The following is a 24144-nucleotide window of genomic DNA, read 5'->3' on the forward strand; positions in this document are numbered from 1 at the left end:
CTGCCTTTATAGGGCATTTCAACTGAAGGTGAGCACTAGCTTCATAGATAAATTACAGAATTTTCCTCTCTCAAGCTGGTTTTCATTCAAAACAGAATGTGTTATCCCATATGTTAAGCATGTGGTTCTCCCAGTTTTCAGCTACAATGACCTTTGGTCATTGTAGCTGAAAACATGAATTCAAACATTATTGGACAGTTTCTTAAGCAGTGACAGTTCTGTGGAAATAATCTAGCTGATTTATCAATAAAACAGTTCACCATCTTAGTGTTGTAGCCATTGTTTGAGGAATGAAATAATGGAGATTAAACTGGCTAGCCCTCTTGATCCAAATTCTGTAGTACATTGTTTTTTACAACCCAGACTATACTGCAGATTAGTAACATATCTCTACCTTGGACCATTAAAATTATATAAGTATGTAATATATAAAAGTAATATATATATATATATATATATATATAACATATTGACAGGTAAAAAATATTTTCAGTTCTATACCCAGGGATATTCCAGATTTTATGAACAGTCAAATAAAATATTTCAACATTTCATGACTACTTTTGAACTCGGGTTAGCAACTTAAACTCAATTTTGGTGGGTAGGGATCTAAAAATTTTAAGAAATTCTGCTAAAATTGTGAGGACAGCACATCAGATTATGTCAGTGATGTGAAAGACATTAAGATACTGAATTAAGGATGTTATGATTTCATTAAATAAAACTTGGATCAAACCACATATGGATTACTGTGCACAGATTTGGTCAGCTGGTTTTCAAAAGGATGAAGAAATGTTGGAAAGCACAGAGACAATTGATTAAGGTGGTTTCTTGTGTCTGGAATGCTGAGTATGATTACAAATTGAGGGTATGCAATTTGAGAACAGTAGGGGGACATGATTATGAAAAGCTGATAAGCGGTTGTTATCTATTTGGTTAAAAATCTTTAAAAGATATTACTAATTATATGAAGAGCCCAAGGCTTCAATTCGGCGACATGAACTTATTTAAGTTAAGGGATATTACATCCCATATTGTTTCTTAGCCGAATAAGAAACTCAAAGAGTTTCATGCCGAATATAGAAATTATATAAAGTTCGGCGATTCCAAGTGTAAGCAAATACCTGGATAGTGCAATACCTGACCCATTTGGTAGTGCAAACTGAGGCAACTCATAGGAAGGGTGGAGCAAGCTCCGATCACTATTCTTGGTATTTACCCATAATGTGAACTTAGCCCCTAGGAGCTGTATTACTGTTCTACATTATGAGAGAAGGTCACTACCCAGACTGGTTTCAACCAGGTAATGAGGTTACACTTGGATTGAGTTTCTTATTCGGCTAAGAAACAATATGGGATGTAATATCCCTTAACTTAAATAAGTTCATGTCACCGAATTGAAGCCTTTGGCTCTTCATATAATTAGTAATTTATTAGGACACCTTCTTGGCAATTCTCATAGAAGGGATGGAAGTTCTGTTCGCCACAAACTTGGTATTAACTAGGTCTACCTACTCACTGTTAAGACTCCAATAAAGGTTGAAACCGGTCTGGGTAGTGATCTTCTCTCATAATGTAGAACAGTAATACAGTTCCTAGAAACTAAGTTCACATTATGGGTAAATACCAAGAATAGGGATCAGAGCTTGCTCCACCCTTACTATGAGTTGCCTCAGTTTGCACTACCAAATGGATCAGGTATTACACTATCCAGGTATTTGCTTACACGTGGAATCGCCGAACTTTATATAATTTCTATATTTGGCATGAAACTCTGAGTTTCTTGTTTGGCTAAGAACAACGTGGGATGTAATATCCCTTAACTTAAATTAAAAGATATGTTAAGCTAGAGAGCAACATGCTCTGACATAATGTTGCTCTCTAGCTTAATATATCGTTTAATGTTTTTTTTAACTAAATATGTAATAATAACCGTAATTTAGCTTTGATGTAGTAAGGTTTGTTTATTTATTTATTTATTTTTTTTTTTTTTCACCAGAGATCAGGCCAGTAGTTTTAATGGTGGCTAAATTAATGTAACTTTAGCATACCATGTGGATTAATGTAACTTGTTTCTTTGTATATATGTGTATACTTCAGATGATGACTTCACTGTGAAGACCAAAACGTTCCATGATTATTTTGATTTATATTAAACTGAAGTTTTACCATAACACGGTAGTTGTTTCCGTAATTTTTAATAATGAATGCTGATCACCATATAACCATGAAGGAAAACAAGATTATATATATGATTTCTAGAATCAGTGTGGTAAGGCTTTCCTTCCCATGCCTTTGTTACACTAGTAGTAGATTTAAATTCAATTGTCTATTCCTTGAAATGTGTGACACACCACTTCACCACCCTAATCTTAATCGTACGGACTACGTGCCTATCTCCAAGTTTTGGGACATCTCATAAATTGTTCATGATTTATTTTTATTTATTAATTATTATTATTTTTTTTCTTCTTCTCTTTTTTAATTACATGACTATACTTGGCCTAGTTGCTTGAAACTTTAATAGTGTTGTCTCTTGCTCACTCAGTATTGTTTGATTTATTCTTGTGTTAATAATTTGAATGTTGTAACTAATTCTTTTGCTCTCTCTGTCTCTCCAGAATGATGCTTATATTTCTGTGAGTGAAATATATAGGAGTTGTAAATAAATTCTAATTTCCTTTACATGTATTAAACCATTTTAATTTGTGAATGAAGAAAATGATTCTGAATGAAGAAACTCAGGTGTATGAAGAGGAGGTGTTAGAGCTATTGCACAAACTGAATAATGGTTCAGCAATAGAGACTGATAGAATATCAGCACGGGTGCTAAAAGGGTGTTCAGCTGAACTGGCTGTTCCTTTGACTTGGCTATATAATTTGAGTCTCAGAGCAGAGAAGATTCTACAGAAATGGAAAGATTGTATGGTAATCCCATTGAACAAGGGTGATGCAAAGACTGGTGTATTCGGCTATTGACCAATCAATATCTTAGGAGTGGTGCTAAAGATTTTGGAAAAATTAGTTAGGGCTTGCATTCAGAAATGAGTTGACAGTGAATCTCTATTTTGCAATGAACAGTGGGTTTACTAAGGGAAGGTCATGTTTTAGCAACTTGCTCACGTTCTCTAATAATGTTACCATTGAACTAGACAAAGGAAATGGATACACCATGATACTTTTGGATTTTTCTAAGGCTTTTGATAGAATACAGCATGGTAGACTGTTGCATAAATTGGAGAAAATGGGTTTGGGTTATATAATATTAGCATGGATAAGAGGATGGCTGACTGACAGATATCAAAAAGTGGTATACAGGGAATGTGAGTCTGCAAGATTTAACCCTCCCTTCCAGGTTTAAGTTTCCTCGCTTGCAATAACTCATCAGATGAAGGCTCCAACTCCTATAGGCTGGAGCCAGGAAACTCTCGAGTGCGAATCCAGATGTCTGTTTCTTGTTTGGAGGTGATCCTGCCACCCGTCCCAGCAGCATCCTCAGGAAGAAAGTTAAAAGAAAGCTCTACAAAGACTGTCATCAACCCATTTATTCAAGTTCTCATCATGCTTGTTCTGGCGGTCAAGGAGTTCCCAATCTCAGACACTTCATATGTCAGTTCTGTGATCATGCATTCTCTACCACATTTGGCCTTGGCATGCATCGCACCTCGAAACATCCAGCCAAAGCAAATGCTGCAATAAGAACAGAGCGCATCAAAGCATGTTGGGCTGCCGAAGAAGAAAAGATCCTAGCCACTCACGAGATCGAGTTGACGGCTTGAGGGATAAAGAAAATCAATGAGGCTTTATTTAAGGCGTTCTCATTAAGATTCTTGGATGCCATCAATTGTCATAGACGGAAAGCTAGTTACAAAGCCTTCGAGAATTGACAGCCCATCCGCCACAGGTAGGACCAGGTAATATCTCCATATCTCCTGTCCCTGCCTCTTCATCTTTCAGCCACCATCCTGCTGTTGAAGAAGAGGCTTTGATTCTCAGACTGACATCATCTCTAGATGATCCTCCTCTTCCAGAATATAACCATCAAATTCTTAAATATCTCATCCAGACTCACCTTCTGGGAATGGATATCACAGATCAGTTAAATGACTACCTACATGCTGAATTCTCTGAACATTTCATACCTCGTCAACATCAGCCTATGTCTCATTCTACAATGACTTTGTCAAATAGGAAGCAGAGGAAGAGGGCTAAGCAGCTATGCAGGCCCTCTATAAAAAGAATAGAGGGCAATGTGCCAAAACCATCCTTGACGGTGCTTCCCTTCCACCTCTAGCAGACTTACATGATGATTTTGTCAAATTCTGGAGTACAGTCTTTTCTGCTCCATCTCCACACTTCCCTGATTATGATGACCAACCTACGATATTGAGGTCCATTCCTGCCCTTCAATTATACCAGCCTGTCTCCATCCAGGAGATTAAAGCAGCTCTTCTATCCAATTTCTCTGCCTCCGGACCTGATGACTTTCCTGCGTCTAGGCTTCGAACGGTGGCGTTGAAGATTCTTCAAGACTTAGCGGACATTCTCCTTTCCAGTAAAGTAATACCACCATACTTACGTGCTTCAAGAACTATCTTCATTCCAAAGAAAGAAACTTGAAGCTGTGCATCAGACTTTAGACCTATTACCATCTCCCCTGTGTTACTTAGACTCTATCATAAAATATCAGTTAAACTACTTCAGCAACATATACAGCATGATTATAGACAGAGCGCTTTTGTCCCTTCGGATGGCTGTGCCGAGAATATATATCTTCTCTTCTCTCTGATTCCGGATGTCACCTTAAGCCTCTATATATGGCGTCGCTGGACCTCCAGAAGGCCTTTGATAGCGTCTCCCTTCCTGCTCTCCTTCGAGCACTGTCTATTGCTGGATGTCCAGAACCTTTTCTTTCCTATGTTATGGAGCTATACTTGGGTAGCTACATCACTATCACTACAGGGTCCCTTGAACTTTTATTCCCGCAGTGCGGGGTGTTTGCCAGGGTGATCCTCTATTTCCCCTTTTCTTTAACTGCGTTACAGATGAGTTTCTTCATTCTCTTCCTAGCCATATAGGCTACTCTCTAGGCACTTCTTCCTTTAATGCTATGGCCTTTGCGGACGATCTTATTCTCATAGCCTCTACTGAGATAGGCTTGCAGGAACTCCTTGACTGGGCAGTTGACTTCTTCTCTATTCGAGGCCTTTCTATTAATGTAGAGAAGTCCTGCTCTTTAGCTCTTGTCCCCCTCTGGTCGTGACAAGAAGCTTAAGGTCAAGACTATAGAGTTTTCCCTGCACGGAGGCTGTTGCATGCTTTGACCATCCTGGAAGAGTGGAGATACCTCGGTATCATGTTCACCCCAATGGGAAGGTCTTCTGTCCCTTCTATCCTAGAAGCCTGGATCGCTTCTTTGAGGAAAGCACCTCTCAAGCCCCAGCAAAGACTGTTTCTCCTTTCCCACGATCTCCTACCTCGCTTTTACCACAAGCTAGTGCTTGGTAGGACATATATCTCGGTACTGTCCTACCATGGATAGGGCTATCTGTTCAGCTGTGAGATCATGGCTTCGACTGCTGCCTGACACTCCTACTGTATGTTTCCATTTGAGGGTGAAAGATGGAGGGCTTGGGGTTCCTTCACTTAGATGGCTGATCCCACGCCTGCAGCTATCAAGAATCATGCAGTTAGAACTATCTTTTTCCCCTATCTGCAGAGAGGCTTTCTGTAGCCCATTAATACAAGAAGACTTTAGGCAGGCTAAAGGCTGGTCCCATTATCAAGGTGCTTTAATTGAGTCAGCGCCCTCAGAACACAAGAGATGGGCATCTCTGTTGCACTGTTCTGTAGATGGTGCTCCTTTAAAAGAGTCAAATCTGGTGCCTCCCCAGCATGATTGGGTAAGGGATGGCACTAGACTCCTCCCTGGGTTCGAGTATATTGACCTTATTAGGACGAGAATCAATGCCCTGCCTACTCGAGCCCGCACAGCTCGATGGGGTATTGATGACTCCAACTGTAGGGCTGGCCACTACAATGAGACATTGTCTCATATAGCCCAGTGTTGCTTCCGCACCTATGGGGTCTGCGTGATGCTGTGGTCTCCATTCTGAACAACTGCTTTAAGAACGAAGGTTGGGAGACTGCGGTAGAACCACATTATAGTACCTCTGCAGGTTTGCATAAGCCAGATTTAGTGATTAAAAGAGGTGGTGACATTTGGGTTGTTGATGCCCAGGTGGTGGGAACAGGATGCCCACTAGCCTATGGCCATAATAATAAAGTAAATTATTATAAAAATAACCCAGATCTAGTTAGTAAGGAGCATGGAGCAACTCCAAGGTTTACCAGCACAACCATCTCTCTACATGGCGTATGGAGTGCAGATAGTCATAAGGACTTAAAACAGCTTGGGCTTACGCAAAAGGATATAAAAGTTTTTTCCTTGAGGGCCCTACAGGGCACACTGGTGGCATGGCATTGCCACCAGAGAATGACTACTATGATAACTCGAAGAAGCATAAGGTGAAACACTTGTAAAGGCTTAGGCCTATATCAAGTCTGGACGTGATGTAAGGGTAGTACTGCCCATAAACAGTACAAAGATTAATATAAAAAAATAAAAAATAAAAAACTGGTTCTGTACCACAAGATTAGTACTTGGTCCACTGTTAATGATATTGGGAGGGATTTGACATGCAACATACAGTTATTTGCTGATGATGCAAAGATAGGTAGGGTAATTAAAAATGCTGCTGATATGCAGTACTTGCAGAACGATTCGAATAGAATTGTGGGCATGGGAAAATAGATGTCAGTTCAATGTCAGTAAATGCAAGTCATGCAAAATCCTGCACTTTAGCATGATTAGATATCTGGTGTCATATTATATTGGTGGGATTATGCTAGAAGAAACTGATAAGGCTAGTGAACTTGGAGTGTTAGTAGATAACAAGTTGAAGTTCAGGGGGCCATGGAGCAAAGATTGCAAATACAACTCAAACGATAACTGCAATGTTGAAATGAACTTTCACATGTAAAGATAAGATGTGAATTTGCCTTTCTACAAGGCCTTGATAAGACCTCGCTTGGACTATTGTGTGCACATCTGATCTCGTTTCTGTTGTGATTCTGATAGAATGGAGAGAGTTAAAAATGATATCAGGATTGTGGAATACTGATTATGAAGACAGATTGAAAATTTTTAGACTGCAGACACTAGCAAACAGAAGGAAGAGGGGTGATATGATTGAGACTTGCAAACTTCTGAAAGGGTCATATAGGATTTCAATTGATAAATTTTTTAATTTATGAAGGATGGGGAAAGGACGAGGGTATCCTTAGAAGCTGAGAATGAATGCTACTAAGAAAGGGATGAGGGCTAGATTTTTCTCTCATAGTACATGATTGGAATGAATTGCCATTGGACGTTGTGTACGCAAGCAGTTTGAATGAATTCAAGAATAAGTATGATAGCTGGTGCATGTAGTATGTGGCAGTCCTCAATGAGTCCCTGACTCCTGGAGGTCTTTTATAATAATAATATTAATATTGTCACCATCCTAGTGTGTGTGTGTGTGTGCATGTGTGTTTAATCTTCTATATTCTTATTTTAATATTCACATGACTTTTGTAATGCTATGTTTACCTATTGCTTTGTTTCTTACATTTTTCTCTATATTCTCTCAGGCAGCATTCTCTCCAACTTCCTAGGAACTTTAAGTACGTTTTCTTTTCCCTGAATGCCTGTTTAACTTCCTGAATCCACCCTGGAGTCTGATATTTCTATTCTGTTAGATAGTTTTGCACATACCCGTCTAGACAAATCACTACTTTCTTCAGGAGTCTGTCACTGAGTCTTCAAGGTTTGATTCTTATTTTTAATTGAATATCATTTATGTATTTGATTCTACAGTTCACCTCTGAAAGCTTTTCGACATTGATTCTTTTTCAAACTTTCTTGCATGTTTCTTTTCAATATGTTGTTCAGTTTTTTCCTGCTCAAAACTATTTAGTTTTGATGGGTATTCACTTCTTGTTTGAAATATCCCTGTATGCTCTTGTCCTGAACCTGCATGTTACAGTGGCTACTTCTCTACTTCTCTCCAAGTTATATACATGTATTTATGATGAAACATGGTGGTGGTAATCAAGTAGTTTGTCTTGAGCAGAAATTATTATCTTTACTCTTTTCTTCAAATTTTCCCAGAACATTTCTGTATGTTTGGTATTAATTTCTTTCTCTATTTAGATCTCCAATAAGGGCAAAGTTTTGTCATCTCCATTCTGTAATGACTCAGTTTCAGCTTATGTATATTGATCTGCAGTTTTGACTGAATAATATAGTGTAGTCTACTGTTACTGTACAAACATCATAGGTATATATAATGTTCTAAACAAACTACACTCATAAAAACTGTCTGTTAAAATATCACAAACACCTATAGTGAATTCCTTTCCCATAACAAGCCAGTGAAAGCAGCAAATTCCCCAAACTGTCAAAGGATATTTATTACATAATAAGTCTACTATAACAAACTATTCCTTGCTTTCTGTGAAGTTGTAGCAATCATTGACTGCATTTCATAAGTTGACTATAGTATTTAACTCTCATTCTATAACTTTAGAGCCTTTCAATAGGGAGGTTATCATTAAATTTTTTTAGACAGATTTGATTGAACAAATGACTTTATTCCATTATTTATAATTCTCTAGGATTTGTTAGATTTCATGGATCCTTCCCGTAATATGTGTAAATACAGAAATTTACTTACAAGTGAACATACTCAGCCCCCCATGGTGAGTAACACAAGTTAAATATGTTGAATAGTTCACAATAAATATACATCAAAATAACTTCCAGTTATTGCTTTTTGCCATTCTTTAAATTACAGTTTGTTTTGATTTGTATAACAAATTTATATTTTTAGAGGTACCTGTGGCATAGTATAATTATTAAAGAACACGTAAAAATAATAAGTCCACAGTAATAACTTTTAATTAATAAATAAGGTACAGATATTTCATACTAAAACTAATAGTACATATTCAGTGTTACAAACAGATAGGAATGGAATATAAGTAATGAACATTCGGTGGATCACCTATTAAAATAAATTGTTGTCACGAGCTACGAAATGAAAGAAATTAATAAATAATTAATATTTAAGATAAATGTTTTTTTTTTTTTTTTTAGTGATTACATAAAATAAGTCTCTCAGATCTTCGAGAGTGAGACAATCATTTCGATTTAAATTCAGTCAGTGTAAAATAGCTTCATAACTTTCTTTAAAGAGGCGTTCATATTTGAACCTGCATCTATGAAGGAGTATAGCTTTATCCCACTAGATATTATGGGTAGTGGTAATACTGTGTTGTGCTAGACCAGATTTCTGAGGTTTGTTGTAATCAATATAATATTGATGTTCTTTAATTCTTTTTTCCACAGAATGGCCAATTTGTCCAAAATAAGAAACATCGCATTCACATGGTATTTGGTAAACGCCAGCCAAAGATAGAGATGACAGTTTATCTTTTGTAGAAGGCAATAAGGAAGAAATTTTGTTGATAGAAATATACATGGGAATCAATTGGTACTTTTTTAAAATTCTACCTATAGGTTCTGAGATTCCTGGAATGCAGGGGATTGGAACTCTGCAGACTGTTGAAGAAACCTTAGGTATTGGAACATAAGATTCAATTATCTGTTGGATTTGATTAGGGTGGTAATTATTAGATTCCATTAACTTTTTAATGATGGAAAGTTCTTGTTGTAAGATTTCTGGAGAAGAGCAAACTTTGTGCCCTATTAATCAGAGATTTAAGAATGCCAAATTTTTGAGATGTGTGGTGAGCAGACTTTTTATGAATATATCTGCCAGCAAATGTGGGTTTTCGAAAGACGCTTGTAGATAAGGTACCAGAAGAAGTTCGAGTAAGCAGGATGTCCAAAAATGGTAAAGTACCAAAATTTTTCTTTTCCATGGTGAATTGGATATGAGGGTGAAGGCTATTTATCTGTTGTAGAAAGGTGGAAAGCTCATCTTCAGTATGTGACCAAATGGCAATAGCATCATCGACATAATGATACCAAAGAGATGGCTGAGGTTGAATGGATGAAAACATAGTCTCTTCGAATTGTTTCAAAAAATAGTTGTAATAGGTTTCATGGTATGATAAGAACACAGATCATTAAGAAAATAACTATTTATTAACTTAAAAGCTAATATGTGTTCTTATCATACCGTGAAACCTATTACAACATGTCTGACGAACACATAAGCCTATCCACGCGTCAAAAAATAGTTAGCCAAAAGTGGAGACAAAGGGCTACCCATGGCAGTACCCTCAACTTGTTTGTAGAACTCGTTTCTACAAATATCTGGAGGGTAATCTTCTTTAAGAAGAGATAATAACATATCTTTTAAGGCCGATAAAGGAAAGGCTATTGTAATCATGAACAAGACTGACTATGAGACAAAAGTATCCAGTCTTTTAGAAGACAGCTCTACCTACAGAAAGATTATGCATAATCCTACAAATTCTCAAATTAAACAATTAAATAAATTACTTGATGAGGTCATTAGTTGGGACCCAAATTTTGTGGATAAATTACGAACCTACTTCAGAAGAACTCCCCGTCTATATGGTCTCCCAAAAATCCATAAAGAAGGCTATCCAGTATGACCAATCGTGAATTGTATTGATTCTCCTACTTATCGAATTGCAAAAGTCTTGTCTCGTTCTTTAAGTGCTCTCACTGGACATTCCAGATCCTACATAAAAAAATTCAACAGATTTCCTTGAAAAAATCAAGGATCTAAAAATCAAAGAGTCTGAGTTGCTAGTCAGTTTCGATATTGTATTTCTGTTTACCAATATTCCATTAACCAACACAGTCAAATTATTATATGAAGATTACCCTCCAGATATCGCAAAGATTTTCGCATTTGTTATCTATTCAGGTTATTTTAGTTGGAAAAACAAGTTGAGGGTATAGCCCTTTGTCTCCACCTTTGGCTAACTATTTTTTGAAACAATTCAAAGAGACTATGTTTTCATCCATTCACCCCCAACCATCTCTTTGGTATTGTTATGTCGATGATGTTTTTGCCATTTGTTCACATACTGAAGATGAGCTTTCCACCTTTCTACAACAGATAAATAGCCTTCACCCTTGTATCCAATTCACAATGGAAAAGGAAAATTTTGGTACTTTACCATTTTTGGACATCCTGCTTACTCGAACTTCTTCTGGTACCTTATCTACAAGCCTCTTTCGAAAACCTACATTTATTGGCAGATATATTCATAAAAGTCTGCTTACCACACATCTCAAAAATTTGACATTCTTAAATCTCTAATTAATAGGGCACATGAAGTTTGCTCTTCTCCAGAAATCTTACAACAAGAACTGTCCATCATTAAAAAGTTAATGGAATCTAATAATTACCACCCTAATCAAATCCAACAGATAATTGAATCTTATGTTCCAATACCTAAGGTTTCTTCAACAGTCTGCAGAGTTCCAATCCCCTGCATTCCAGGAATCTCAGAACCTATAGGTAGAATTTTAAAAAAGTACCAATTGATTCCCACATATATTCCTATCAACAAAATTTTTTTCTTATTGCCTTCTACGAAAGATAAACTGTCATCTCTATTTTTGGCTGATGTTTACCAAATACCATGTGAGTGTGATGTTTCTTATTTTGGACAAACTGGCCATTCTGTGGAAAAAAGAATTAAAAAACATCAATATTATATTGATTACAACAAACCTCAGAAATCTGGTCTAGCACAACACAGTATTACCACTACCCATAATATCTAGTGGGATAAAGCTATTCTCCTTCATAGATGCAGGTTCAAATATGAACGCCTCTTTAAAGAAAGTTGTGAAGCTATTTTACACTGACCGAATTTAAATCGAAATGATTGTCTCACTCTCGAAGATCTGGGAGACTTATTTTATGTAATCACTAAAAAAAAAAAAAAAAAAAAAACATTTATCTTAATTATTTATTAATTTCTTTCATTTCCTAGCTCGCGACAACAATTTATTTTAATAGGTGATCCACCGAATGTTCGATACTTGTATTCTATTCCTATCTGTTTGTAACGCTGAAGATGTACTATTAGTTTTAGTATGAAATATCTGTACCTTATTTATTAATTAAAAGTTATTACTGTGGACTTGCATGTTCTTTAATAATTGTATAACAAATGTAATCTATGTTCAGTATATAAGAAGCATAATTGTAATTAATTTTATTCATGAAATTATAGATTAAAATCAAGTAAATTTCTAAGTTTCATTTGTTTGACTCCTTCTAGCATAGAATGCTCAAATCTAGAACCTTTTTCCCCTTTTCGAACTTCCTTCCTTGGTTTAGTTTTCCCTGTCCCATATCATTTATCTGCTTCTCTGCTACATGGATGGTTCTGGAAATTATTTTAGGTCTTTGATTTCTTGCAACCTATCCAAATAGCAAAGCTATCTTCCTTTGCAACTTTTAATGATCATATCTCAAACTCCCCCCCCAATTTCTACCAGAAAAAGCTGGAAGGGAAGCCAAAAATTTTGTAAGCAGTTACCTGTTGAGGTCATCTCTCTTTCTTTCTCTCTTAACTCACACCACTATTTTTTTTACATCATCATAGTGGAATGTCCTTCCTTCAGTGCACACAGCCTTGTGTCCTTTGGCATTGCAATAGTTCCAATGGGATGACTTCTCCTTTTCATGGTCAGACTGCTGATTCCATTCTTTCCAGATCCAAATACTTGCAATGGATAAAACTTATCCATTTTAGAATAAAGGCCTTCATTTTCAACTCCAGAATTCCCATCTCACATCCATACCTTAGTTTTTCAATAAGCACAATGCAAAAAGAAGGGGCAGGCACTACTGGCATGAGATAAAAATTCCAGTTTCATTCTTAGTCTACACTGATGCCTACAGCACATGCAGTAATAAACCATTAACAAATCTAAATGTGATTTTGAAAGTTAAATGCAAAAATATACTCTTCTTGCACAGATTGGAGTTGTGCCTACTGGGTCCTTTGCCCATTGGATGCAGCCATCTGAACATGCTACCCATCTTTCACCCAGCTAAAGCTTGGTGAAAGATGGGTAGTCAACTCTGACTGTAGCCTCAACTAAAGTCAGAGTTGACTTCTTGTCAACATTCTTCTCTTTCAGCTCCTGCATAGACAAACAAAGCAAATTATCCAATTTCTTTCTGCCAAAAGGCTAAGAAAGTATGTGGTTCATTGAAGAAAAATTCTTCTCAGAAGAAGAATCTGGATATTAAAACGAGGCTTCTAATCCTTATTGTATCTACCCCCCCCCACAATTGTATTTAAGAGATATCTTATATTGTACCCACATGAGTTATGCTCAGAATCTATCCTAAAGCGTGTTCCTTAAAAGAATTGCCTCACTTCATGCTTCACTGATGTCTAAAATGGAGAAGGTCATGAACTGTTGTCTCTTTATCACCTGGAGACTGGCTACTATGTGGATTTTCATCACCATCATGAAATCTCTGATATGTATCCTAATGGGTTGTGCAGGATATTATGATAATACTAAGTGAAAAGTTTGCATCATTACTATATTCTTGTCCAGAGTTTTCTTCCAGTTCCATATTAATCTGTTATCTGTTGGGACTCTAATATTCATCTTATATTTCAGTATACTAAGCCACTTCTTACTCTATTAATCCACCTAGTCTTTTGCTGTGGGTCATTTTTCAGCCATCCTGGCAACAAAAAAAATGTTTTGCTAACCCTTTCTGTTCTATTCTGTTTAAGAGACCATACCCTAAAATTATCTCTGTTCACACATTTCAGAATGCTAACAATCTCTTTTTCCTTCCTAATAACCTTATATTTAATGATTCTGCCATCGATGCCAACTATTCGCTCCTAATATTTCACAGAACTCGTATCTTTGGTCTCTAGTCTTTAATGCAGTATTTTATTTATAACTCAATGTTCAAACCATTTTAAGTTATGGATGTGAGAGCTGGGTCAGAAATAAAGCTCTTGATCAAAGACTGGAGACCACAGATGTGAGAGTTCTGAGCTGATGATTAGTGAGCAGATGACATCAATGACAGAATTATGTTAAACATAGTTTATTTGGAAGTAATCTGAGATTGTTAGCATTCAGGAATGTGTAAGCAGGGCTGATTTCTGGTGGTATGGTTGCAGAGTTTTACAAAATCGCTATACAGTTAGTTAGTGTTTTGATTAGTCTTGGCTATTTTTCTGTTGCTAAGATGCAAGACATTCCTGATTCCTTGGAATTTCTGGAACAATATCACTCCCAAAAATTTTTTTCAAATATATTTATTATATTTAAATTTTTATAAAATACATCAATTGCTAATGAATAGCATGATTAAGGCAGAGTAAATTTCAACTGAGCTTTCACTTCTGAATATCTGTATCACCCTCACTCCATCTGTCACTTAAGGATCAAAGCTAAATAACTGGGAGGAGACCTCCACACTACTTGTAAGAAATGCGCCCAGTTAGTTAGTATCCACTGGGTACTGAACAAATGAGGATGGGCGGTGATTAGGGACTTAGCCTACCAAATTGTACTCTTAATTGGCTTAAAGCATGAGTACATATGATTGTATACGACATGAGGAGATTCTATGTCGTATACGATGGCTGGGGTGTCGCCCAGTTAAACAAGGCCGCTACTGTTTTCATCAGTAAACCAGGGCAAACAGTGAAAAGTCAGCCACTGGAATTAACTCCAACTCAATATCTAGAAAGAGAAGAACAAACCTAGTGTGAGAAGAAATGAAGATAGGAATTATCAACATAGAAAGAATTAAACATATCAAATCTTACTGAATAATAATTATAGGATTTTATATTTGGGCAACAATAATCAAGGCAAGAAAGGAGTAGCAATAGTATTCAACACTAAACACAAAGATAAACTTCTTGATTGGAAGGCAGTTTCAAGTAGTGTTATGTGGACAAAATTCAATGGGGAAATAGACAATGAAATTTATTTCTGCCTGTGGCCCACAGAAGCTTCTCCAAATGAAGAAGTGGAGGAATTTTTCGAGTCATTAGAGCAGGCAGCTGACATAAAGAAAATGAAAAATGTACAGCAGAGTAAGAAATTAATCTCACCAGGCATATAGAATGTTTTGGGAAAATTTGGTGAAAAGGGTAAGGCTAATAATAATAATGGTAAATATCTGCAGGACTTCTGCTCAGGATATGTATTCGGCATTACTAACAGCATGTTTCAACATAAACATGTACACAAGTTCACTTGGAGAGAAGACAAGAAAAGTCTTGACTACGTCATTGTTGATAGTGATATATTCATGCTGGTTCAGATTACAAGAGTGTACAGAGGATTTAAAATTGGAAGTGACCATCACTTTGTTTGAAGTAAGATAAAATGAATATCACATTGGAAAGAACGGTATGTAAGAAAGTTTTAAAAAGAATTAAAGTTTATCAGCTTTTACAGGTAAACTGCAGACTCAATCATAAAAATATTATTGAAGAAAGAATGAAATGGTTTAAAAACAAGAACCAAACCTTGGAATCTCTCTCAGTGACAAATTCTGAAGAGAACATTAAGAACTGATTCAGCTAGGGTGGCCTTTGGTGAAGTTGAGTTGTCTGCAAGGATAAAAATAATAATAATAAATAAAACCACAAAAAGTAACAGAAACCGTCCTAGAAAAGAAGAAAGCATACTAAAAGTTCTTAGCAAATAAGTTAGCAGATGCCTTAAAAGAATACAGAAGATAAAAATCTAAGAGAGGTAAGCTATGTGTAAAAGTTGCTAAACAAAAGTCATGGCAATAGTTCGGTAACAATACAGAAGATAGATATTAGGAAGGTGGCAAAATGTTCTGGTAAATATTGAAAAAGTTTAGAAATGGAAGAAAGAGTATTGTAAAAGGAATCAATGATGATAAAGGTGACATGAAAACTGAAGATAAGAATATATTAGATATCTGGAGTAAATAGTTTGAAAAACTTAAATAAAACAAGCAGTGACCAACCAGTAATAGAAAATTTTCAAGAGGAATGTAAACTGAAATATATGCACTATGTTGCCAAAAGTGTCTGAACATTCTATATAAGCAAAGACACATAGGCATTAGCAGTGTAGATATTCTTTGCTGTTAGGATGAATGGATGAAAAAAGTCTGTTCAAATATGGTATTGATAGTCTGAGCCCACAAGTTTCATCATTCAGTTTGAGAGATTACTGCCACATTGCACATGACCAGGTCTACTGTCAGTGAGGTTATTATGAAGTGAAAACATGATAGAACCACCAAACTTCTCCCCCGAACTAGTAGGCCTAAGAAACTGACAAATCAGGACTAGTGAACTCTCAAGCATATTGCCATTAAATCATCAGTCAGCCTTTGCAACCATCTCAAATGTCATGAACTCTTGAACTGATGCCAGTGACAACTATTCACCACACCATGATGAAACCCTTTGGGTTCATGGTCGTGCTGTGGCTCACCAGCCCTTGATTACACTTGCCAATGCCTAGCATCATCTGGAATGGTGCATACAACACAGTCTTTAGATGGTGGATCAATGGAAGAGGGTGTTGTGGAGCGATGAATCACGATACGTGGTCTGGCAATCCAGTGGATGTGTCTGGACTTGACAGATGCCTGGTGAACGATTCTTACAGGAATAGTTTGTATTGATCATGAAATTTGGAGGTGGTCTGGGGCTGTCTTTCCTGATTTGGACTGGGGGGCCCCATTGGTTTCTGTGTGTGGATCTTTAAACTCTAATGGTTATCATGACATTTTGGACAATTCCATTCTTCCCACTTCCTGTATCAGCATAATAATGCACCTGCTTACAAAGAAGAGCCCTAGCCACATGGTTTGAAGGCATGGAGGTGGAAGAACTAATCTGGCCAGCACGAAACCCCTGAGCTCAACCCAACATGTCTTCATCAATTCACTCAGCTACTCAAGACATTAATCTTTTACTTGTATTGGAGTATACATTCTCCTGATGACCATTTCCACCTCATAAACATTTATTTATTTATTTTGTATGGATTCCCTTTCCTCTCCCGTCCTTTAGGATGGGTTGAGCCCTCCTAATGAGGGATTAAGTATGTATTTTTTATGACTGTGGTATAGATCCATGTGTGTTCGCAGGATCAGTTTGTCAGTTCTGAGGGATGAAAAACCCAACTTTCCATGTGAAAAAATCCTCTATCTCCATATGAGACTGGCTAACTAACCTTTAGTTGAATGAGACCAGATAAAGGTTCCTCATGTCATGAATGAGAATCAAATCCAAGTCTTTCCAACCAAAGGGCTTCCCCTTCCAACCTCAGTCTATACCGACTGAGCTAGGAGACTCTTCCACAAACATTGAACACTATTAATAACTGCTCACTGGCTTCCCATCTTTTAATAGCATTTTGCCATTTCCTCTTTATTCAAAAAACAAAACTAGCTATCAACATCACTCCAGATATCCTTAATTACATTGTTCATTTCCTTAAGTGTTTTAATAATGCATAACCAACGTATAAGCCTGTCTACGAGAATCCAGATATGTATGTAACTACTTAGGATTTTGCAACCAGTATTTTTTTTTTTTTTTTTTTTTTACTTTCTGTCAAAATCATTAAATCTAAGCTATTAATTGTAGCTTCTTTCAACACTTTCTCTAGTTTCCTGGTTAAACTGTGTATGTTCCATATTTCCAATTTTTTTTATTCTTTATTTAAATGTAGTGATAACAGTCCATTCACTTCTAGTGCCCAAACTACTGCCCACTTTATTTCTTACAAAAAAAAGATCATACCCCCTTACTCTTGACTGTTACTATCATGACCAGAGCTTGCTCTCTTCTTAGGCTACCATTTACTTCTAACATTTCATAGCAAAAACACATCGAATCTTGACAGCTGTCTGGCTATGAACTGTACAGTTCTCAAATCTAACCAACTTAGACTACTACTCTCACATTTCAGGTGCCACACCAAAAGCTTTTCTAAAAATTCTGGTTACTGTTCAAAAAGAGTGCTGTGGCCAGCACTCTCCTCTTTTATGTAGTGAATTCTCTACTTTTCAAAAAGAGAATATTTTACAGATGTGGGGTTAGGCTGGAAACGTAGCAATAACTGCTCATTACTTCAATCACTTCTTCCATTGAAAGATTCATTAAAGTTAGTTTTTTTTTTTTTTTTCAGTCTATTTCAATTGAGTTTCATATATGAAATATAATTATTTTTGCAGATTCCATTTTATCCAGTCGTCAGGAAGGATCTTACTTTTATTCATTTAGGAAATGATACCATAGTAGAAGATCTGGTGAGTAACTTGAAATATTTCAATCATTACATAAAAATTCATAATTCCAAAGAGGGTATGAATGGATATGTATCTTAAGGAGTGAAGCGTAAAGGATGTTATGATAGCCATCATCATCATCGCTCTTGGGTCCGTTACCAGATGACTTCAATCCTACAAACTGTTTCAGATAATTTACCTATTCTCACCTTGGTCATCCTCTTTTGTTTATACCATCCATTATACAAACATCAAAGTTTTAATCTTTCTACTGTTATCCATTCTGCAGATATGCCCAAAAAACTAATTTCCTTTGAATTATTTTGTGATTTAGATTGATTCCTTTTGCATTTTACTATACAGTTCTTCATTTGTTACCATTGCACCCATCCAATTCACAGAGTCTTTCTATAACATGTTCTTTTGAAAGCCAATATTTGTCTCACAGATGAATGTTATTTTCTTAAAACTTGGATTAGCACTGATATCTAATATATTAATAATATTATTAGTTTTTCTCAGGAGACTTAATTCCACCTAGGATGGCAGCAGTATGATACCACAAATTAACTCTTGTTCTGATATTGTGCCAGAGGTAGAAAAGCTGATTTCTGTAAAAAAAAAAAAAATATTTTGAGTTTTCAAGTAGATGTGGCATTTAATAATGGGGAGAAATTTATTTATTTAGTTTTATTATTTATTTATTTTTTTTGTCACTTTGAATAGATTGATGAATATCCTTGTAATCAGACCACACTCTTGTTAACTACTAATTTTATCACACCTGATTTTTCTAGTTTTGTGAATTGGTTAGACACCAAACACACACACAAACAAAACAAGGCTTCAGAAATAAGTGATCACACCGGATTTTTCTAGTTTTGTGAATTGGTTAGACACCAAATACACAGACACACAACAGAACTTCAGAAATAAGTGATCAGAGGCAAGTGGCGAGTGAATTTACATAATTTACACTTCTTTTAGTTTTTAAAACATCATCCTCATTCACTGTCAAGTTATCTGATCATGATGGTGCTGCCAACAAATTTATGAGATAAGTTTATTCCCAGAGAAGTGGAAATAACACTACAGCATTCCCATTTAAAGAATCACAAAAACATTTGCAGTTTTAGTTCTCAGTTTTCTCTAAAATTCCTAACATAAACCAGTCATCTGCATTTTCTTCCATCATCATCATCTTCCTTATACCCTCTTTTACCTTGCGGTGTCGAGGGTCCTTCCCCAGGCATATGGTTGCGAAGCGCATAGCCACTAGGCTAACCGCACGTTCTTCCATCATTTATCTGCTATATTTATGGTTCAGAAGTTTATTTTTATTTCCATGTGAAAAACTAAGAAAAAACGGTTTTTAAAAACACAGTCTGCCATATTCACTTTTCCAAAAGATGCTCTGTTGAGTACCATAACAATTTAAACGTTTTTCTTTGTGTGAAATCCTCCATAAATATCCGCTACAGAGTTCCAAAAAATCCCCCTAATTTTTTCATTATCGTATTCTTTTTACTACATACATGCTCCAAAGTATGTGACACTTCCAGCTTTAGTTTGTCATGAAATAAGAAAAATGAGCTGCCATTACATGTTATAGTTACTGCACTTTACCTGAAAATTGTACAAGAAAACAATTGCGTTTTTAATATCATGAACACATTTAAATTAAATTATAGTTGCTGGTTTTAGTGTAGTCCTTCTCATTCATGCAAAATTAATAAGAAAATCGCACTAACCTATTCCTTACCCCTCTTGCAAATTGAGAACATCCATCAAAATTTTGGGACAATCAATGAATTTTGAAAAATCTGACTTTGAATATCTGACTCTTTCCAATGCTCTGTTACCATTGAAGTTTATAGAAGAAGCCTCACAGACTAAACTAAAATCAGTTGTTTTCAATAAATTAGTTTTATCCTCATCATCATAACGCTAAATACAGATATATATATATATATATATATATATATATATATATGACAGAATGATCATTGACTCGGTTAACATACACAGTTTTATGAAAAAAATTTAATGACTAGAACCGAGATTTAATTAAAAAGGTTTTAATATAAACACATTACTAGTTTCGGCCTGTAACAGCCTTCTTCAGGTGACATAAAAGAAAAAACACTAAACATTGAGGGTTAAAAGACTATGAACAGTCTTTATACATAATTAGCATGAAAACGTTGTGATGCTAATTATGTATAAAGACTGTCTATGTTGTTCATAGTCTTTTAACCCTCAATGTTTAGTGTTTTTTCTTTTATAATGTCACCTGAAGAAGGCTGTTACTGGCCGAAACTAGTAGTGTGTTTATATTAAAACCTTTTTAATTAAATCTCGGTTCTAGTCATTCAATTTTTTTCATAAAACTATATACAGGGTGTTCGGGATAAATTTGACATATTTATAATTAATTATATTTTTCCGTAAGTTACATGTATTAACACACACTTCTCTTCATTTAAAAGTTTGGACCCTTCTTCATTCATATACAAGATGTCAGAAAGGATGGATAGCTGGAACCCACCTGAATCATGGAAGAGAATAACTTGTATCATGATGATTCGTGCCCGCCATCAAAATAAGGATATTACGACTGCTGCCCAATGCTCCCTGAATACAGTGAAAACAATCAGGCATGAACTAGAGACTTGCAATGGTGACTACGAGGATGTAGCAAGAAGAAAGATCCCTAGCAGACGATCTGATTGCGTTCGTACAGCAGAATTCCTCGCAAATCTGCAGGAACAGGTGTTGAAGAACCCTGGCATTGGAATTCGGGCTTTGTTCGTGGAGTTGCTAACTGTAGTCAAGCCCTGGATAACAAGGGTAGCCAATGGTAGACCGTATGTATGGCAGCAGGATTCGGCCCCTTGCCACACCAATGGGAAAAGTCAAAAATGGTTGTCTGAAAATTTCTACGACTTCACCAGTCCAAATGTTTGGCCTCCAAACTCCCCAGACCTTAACCCCATGGATTATTTTGTATGGGGCACAGTTGAAAAAGACACCAATCGCACTTCCAGTAATACAAAAGCCCAGTTAATGGATAAAATTAAAACAGTTTTTGCGGCCCTTCCCAGGGAGACTGTAGCATCAGCTTGTTCGAGGTTCCGAAGCAGAATTGAAGCTGTGATCGATGCTAATGGTGGTTATTTTGAGTAAATCTTGTTGATAGTATTGTAATTAACTCTGCCTGTAATGTTTTTTTGTCAATTCATTAAATTTAATAGATACAAAGAAGATTTTCTTTTTCCTTACGAAACTGTCAAATTTATCCCGAACACCCTGTATATATATACCTCATGATCTGTTCTCGTCTCGTTTTTAATCTAATAATATACTAATTTGAGGTTTTATTTGAAATTTGAGGCGTCGTTTGAAATAAATTTTATAATAAAAGCAGTACATTCATTTTAGTTCGGTAATAACCTTACACACATATACAGTATGCACAACATATTTAATAGAAGATCTGTTATTTAAAGACAATTAATTTTGCTTTTCTCATAATATAATTTCATTAGCAAAATAAACCTATAATTATGAACACAAAAATTATAGCAAATCAAATTAAATACTGTAGTGCATCTATACATCTTATTCTTCCAACACCTTAAGTAGGTGTACAGTCATAATATACACCCTCTGTCCAAAAATAAACTGAACTTTTCGAAAATAGAAGAAACTAGTGGGGCCACCTGTTGCATCTTTTTGTTGTCAAAAGCGGCAACCTTCATTAGTGTTGTGTCAACTGTTTGACATTTGTTTCATTAGAAGCTGAGTTATAATACCAAGAGTGACAGTGTGTTTTGACGAATGCTTGAAAAATGAGTTTCAAACAGAGAGCTGCAATTGACTTTTGTGTTAAACTTGGTAAAAGTTTAACACAAAACCGAAAAATTTGATGCCGAAAGGCATCAAATGCTTCAAAAAGCTTACGGTGATGAAAGCTTATCCCATACTCAAGTCTACGAATGGTTTAAGCGATTTCAAAGTGGCCGTGAGATGCTTGAGGACAACGAAAAGCCGGGCCATCCAAAAACTGGACTGAGCGAAGTTAACATCCGAAAAAGTGTGTTATTTTTTCAAAGAAATTCACGATTTGTTCCCCATACGTTGACCTATGACCAAAAAATGTATCAAATTGTTCACTGCATGGACCTCATTAAAACCACTCGGAAGGACTCAAACTTCCTTGAAACGATCGTTATTGGTGACGAAACATGATGTTTTGAGTATGAGCCCAAAACAAAAGCACCAGAGTGCTGAGTGGAGACCACCAGAAGAGGGACATCCGAAAAAAAGTCGCTTGGAAAAGTCAAAAGTAAAGACAATGCTGATTTATTTCTACGATTCCTAGGGCATTATCCACAAAGAATTCTTTTCGCTTGGCCAAATGGTCAATGGTGAGTTTTATCTCAAAGTTTTGAAGCAATTGATAACGAGAATTCGTTGCATACGGCGTGAATATCGTGATGACTGACCGTTCGTCAAAACACCCTGTCACTCTTGGCACTATAACTCGGCTTCTAATGAAAGAAATGTCATAAATGGTTGATACAAAACTAATGAAGATTGCCACTTTCGACAACAAAAAGATACAACAGGTGGCGCACTAGTTTCTTCTATTTTCGAAAAGTTATGTTTCTTTTCGAACAGAGGGTGTAGTATTGTCCTAAGCTATTTTCATAGCTCACAGAGTAATTAGTGTAATTAAATACTTGAAAATTTTACGTAACAAAAATGCTTTCCAGTACTGTTATTTAAAAAATGCAGTTATCTTGCAAAAACTAGTCAGACTAGATCATGTGACTGAGTGCATCATGGAAAGCGAGTCTTTCTCCATTGCGACTGCCATTACTTTGTTTTTGCAAATTTGTCTTTCCTATGAAATTATCATTTATGGATATTTTCTATAAATTCACCCTTCCTTATGAACAATAAAAGAAAGAAAACACAAACTGAGTTGTGTATTTAAACCCATAAAATAGACTGATACCTTGAGAGAGTAAAATTTTGTGGCATAGTAGATTTAAGTTTTGTATTTCTGAAGCCCTGACCCATAGGATGTCAAGTCACGGTAATCCAACATAATGCTTCATTACTGGTTTCTTACCACTACTCTTCCAAATTGGCATGTTATTTGTGAGGGCTATGATTTGATCAGTTTTTATTGTTTATTTATTTTATTTTATTTTTCTGAAGTTGTTTAATGTACCAGTCCATTTGTGTCTTGTTTCTGGGTCTTTTTCTTGTCATTTCTGTTTGACAGTTTTTATTGATTTTCATTGTCCATTCTGCTTCAGTTGTTGGCCAGGTGGTTAGCATGTCCAACCAATCACCTGCTGTGTGACCACCACCCCAGTTATTGGAAATTCATAGTGGATTGAAAAAAGTACACACAAAATAAAAATAGTTTTAAAAAATTCTCGTAATCTGTCCATGGGACTAATACACTATTAGATCATTAGTCTCATCCATGGGAGATTAATGGACCAATGAAGATATCAAAAAAGAAGCATGGCTAATCCATATAAGCAGTTGTGACTCTTGCCCATGAAAGGTTATAAATTACATTTAAAAAAGTGTCCATATAGATTAGTCATTTTTACTTATTTGTAATAAGGTTTCTTTTTTGATATCTTTGCTTTTAAGTGGTTCTGCAGTTGATACCATCTGTTTACCCCACTTTTTTAATATATAGTATTTCCCATATCTGTCACATCCAGTTTTTTATTCATATAATAAAATTTGTGAATTCATATAACAAATATGT

At 35.9% G+C, this 24144-nt stretch overlaps 1 protein-coding gene across 1 annotated transcript in view; it reads left to right on the forward strand.

Annotated features, from left to right (window-relative positions):
- LOC150095887 (rap guanine nucleotide exchange factor 2-like) overlaps window positions 1-24144 on the forward strand; it is a 455329-nt gene that overhangs the window by 330011 nt on the left and 101174 nt on the right. Inside the window, exons 21-22 of the mRNA XM_090409556.1 lie at window positions 8719-8802; window positions 18291-18365. Of these exons, the coding sequence (XP_090265682.1) occupies window positions 8719-8802; window positions 18291-18365 (159 nt within the window). The remainder of the gene's footprint in view (window positions 1-8718; window positions 8803-18290; window positions 18366-24144) is intronic.

The sequence above is a fragment of the Typopeltis vanoorti genome, chromosome 19 (genome assembly GCF_054136105.1).
Source record: "Typopeltis vanoorti isolate ZY-2024b chromosome 19, IOZ_Tvanoo_1.0, whole genome shotgun sequence".
Taxonomy (NCBI): domain Eukaryota; kingdom Metazoa; phylum Arthropoda; class Arachnida; order Uropygi; family Thelyphonidae; genus Typopeltis; species Typopeltis vanoorti.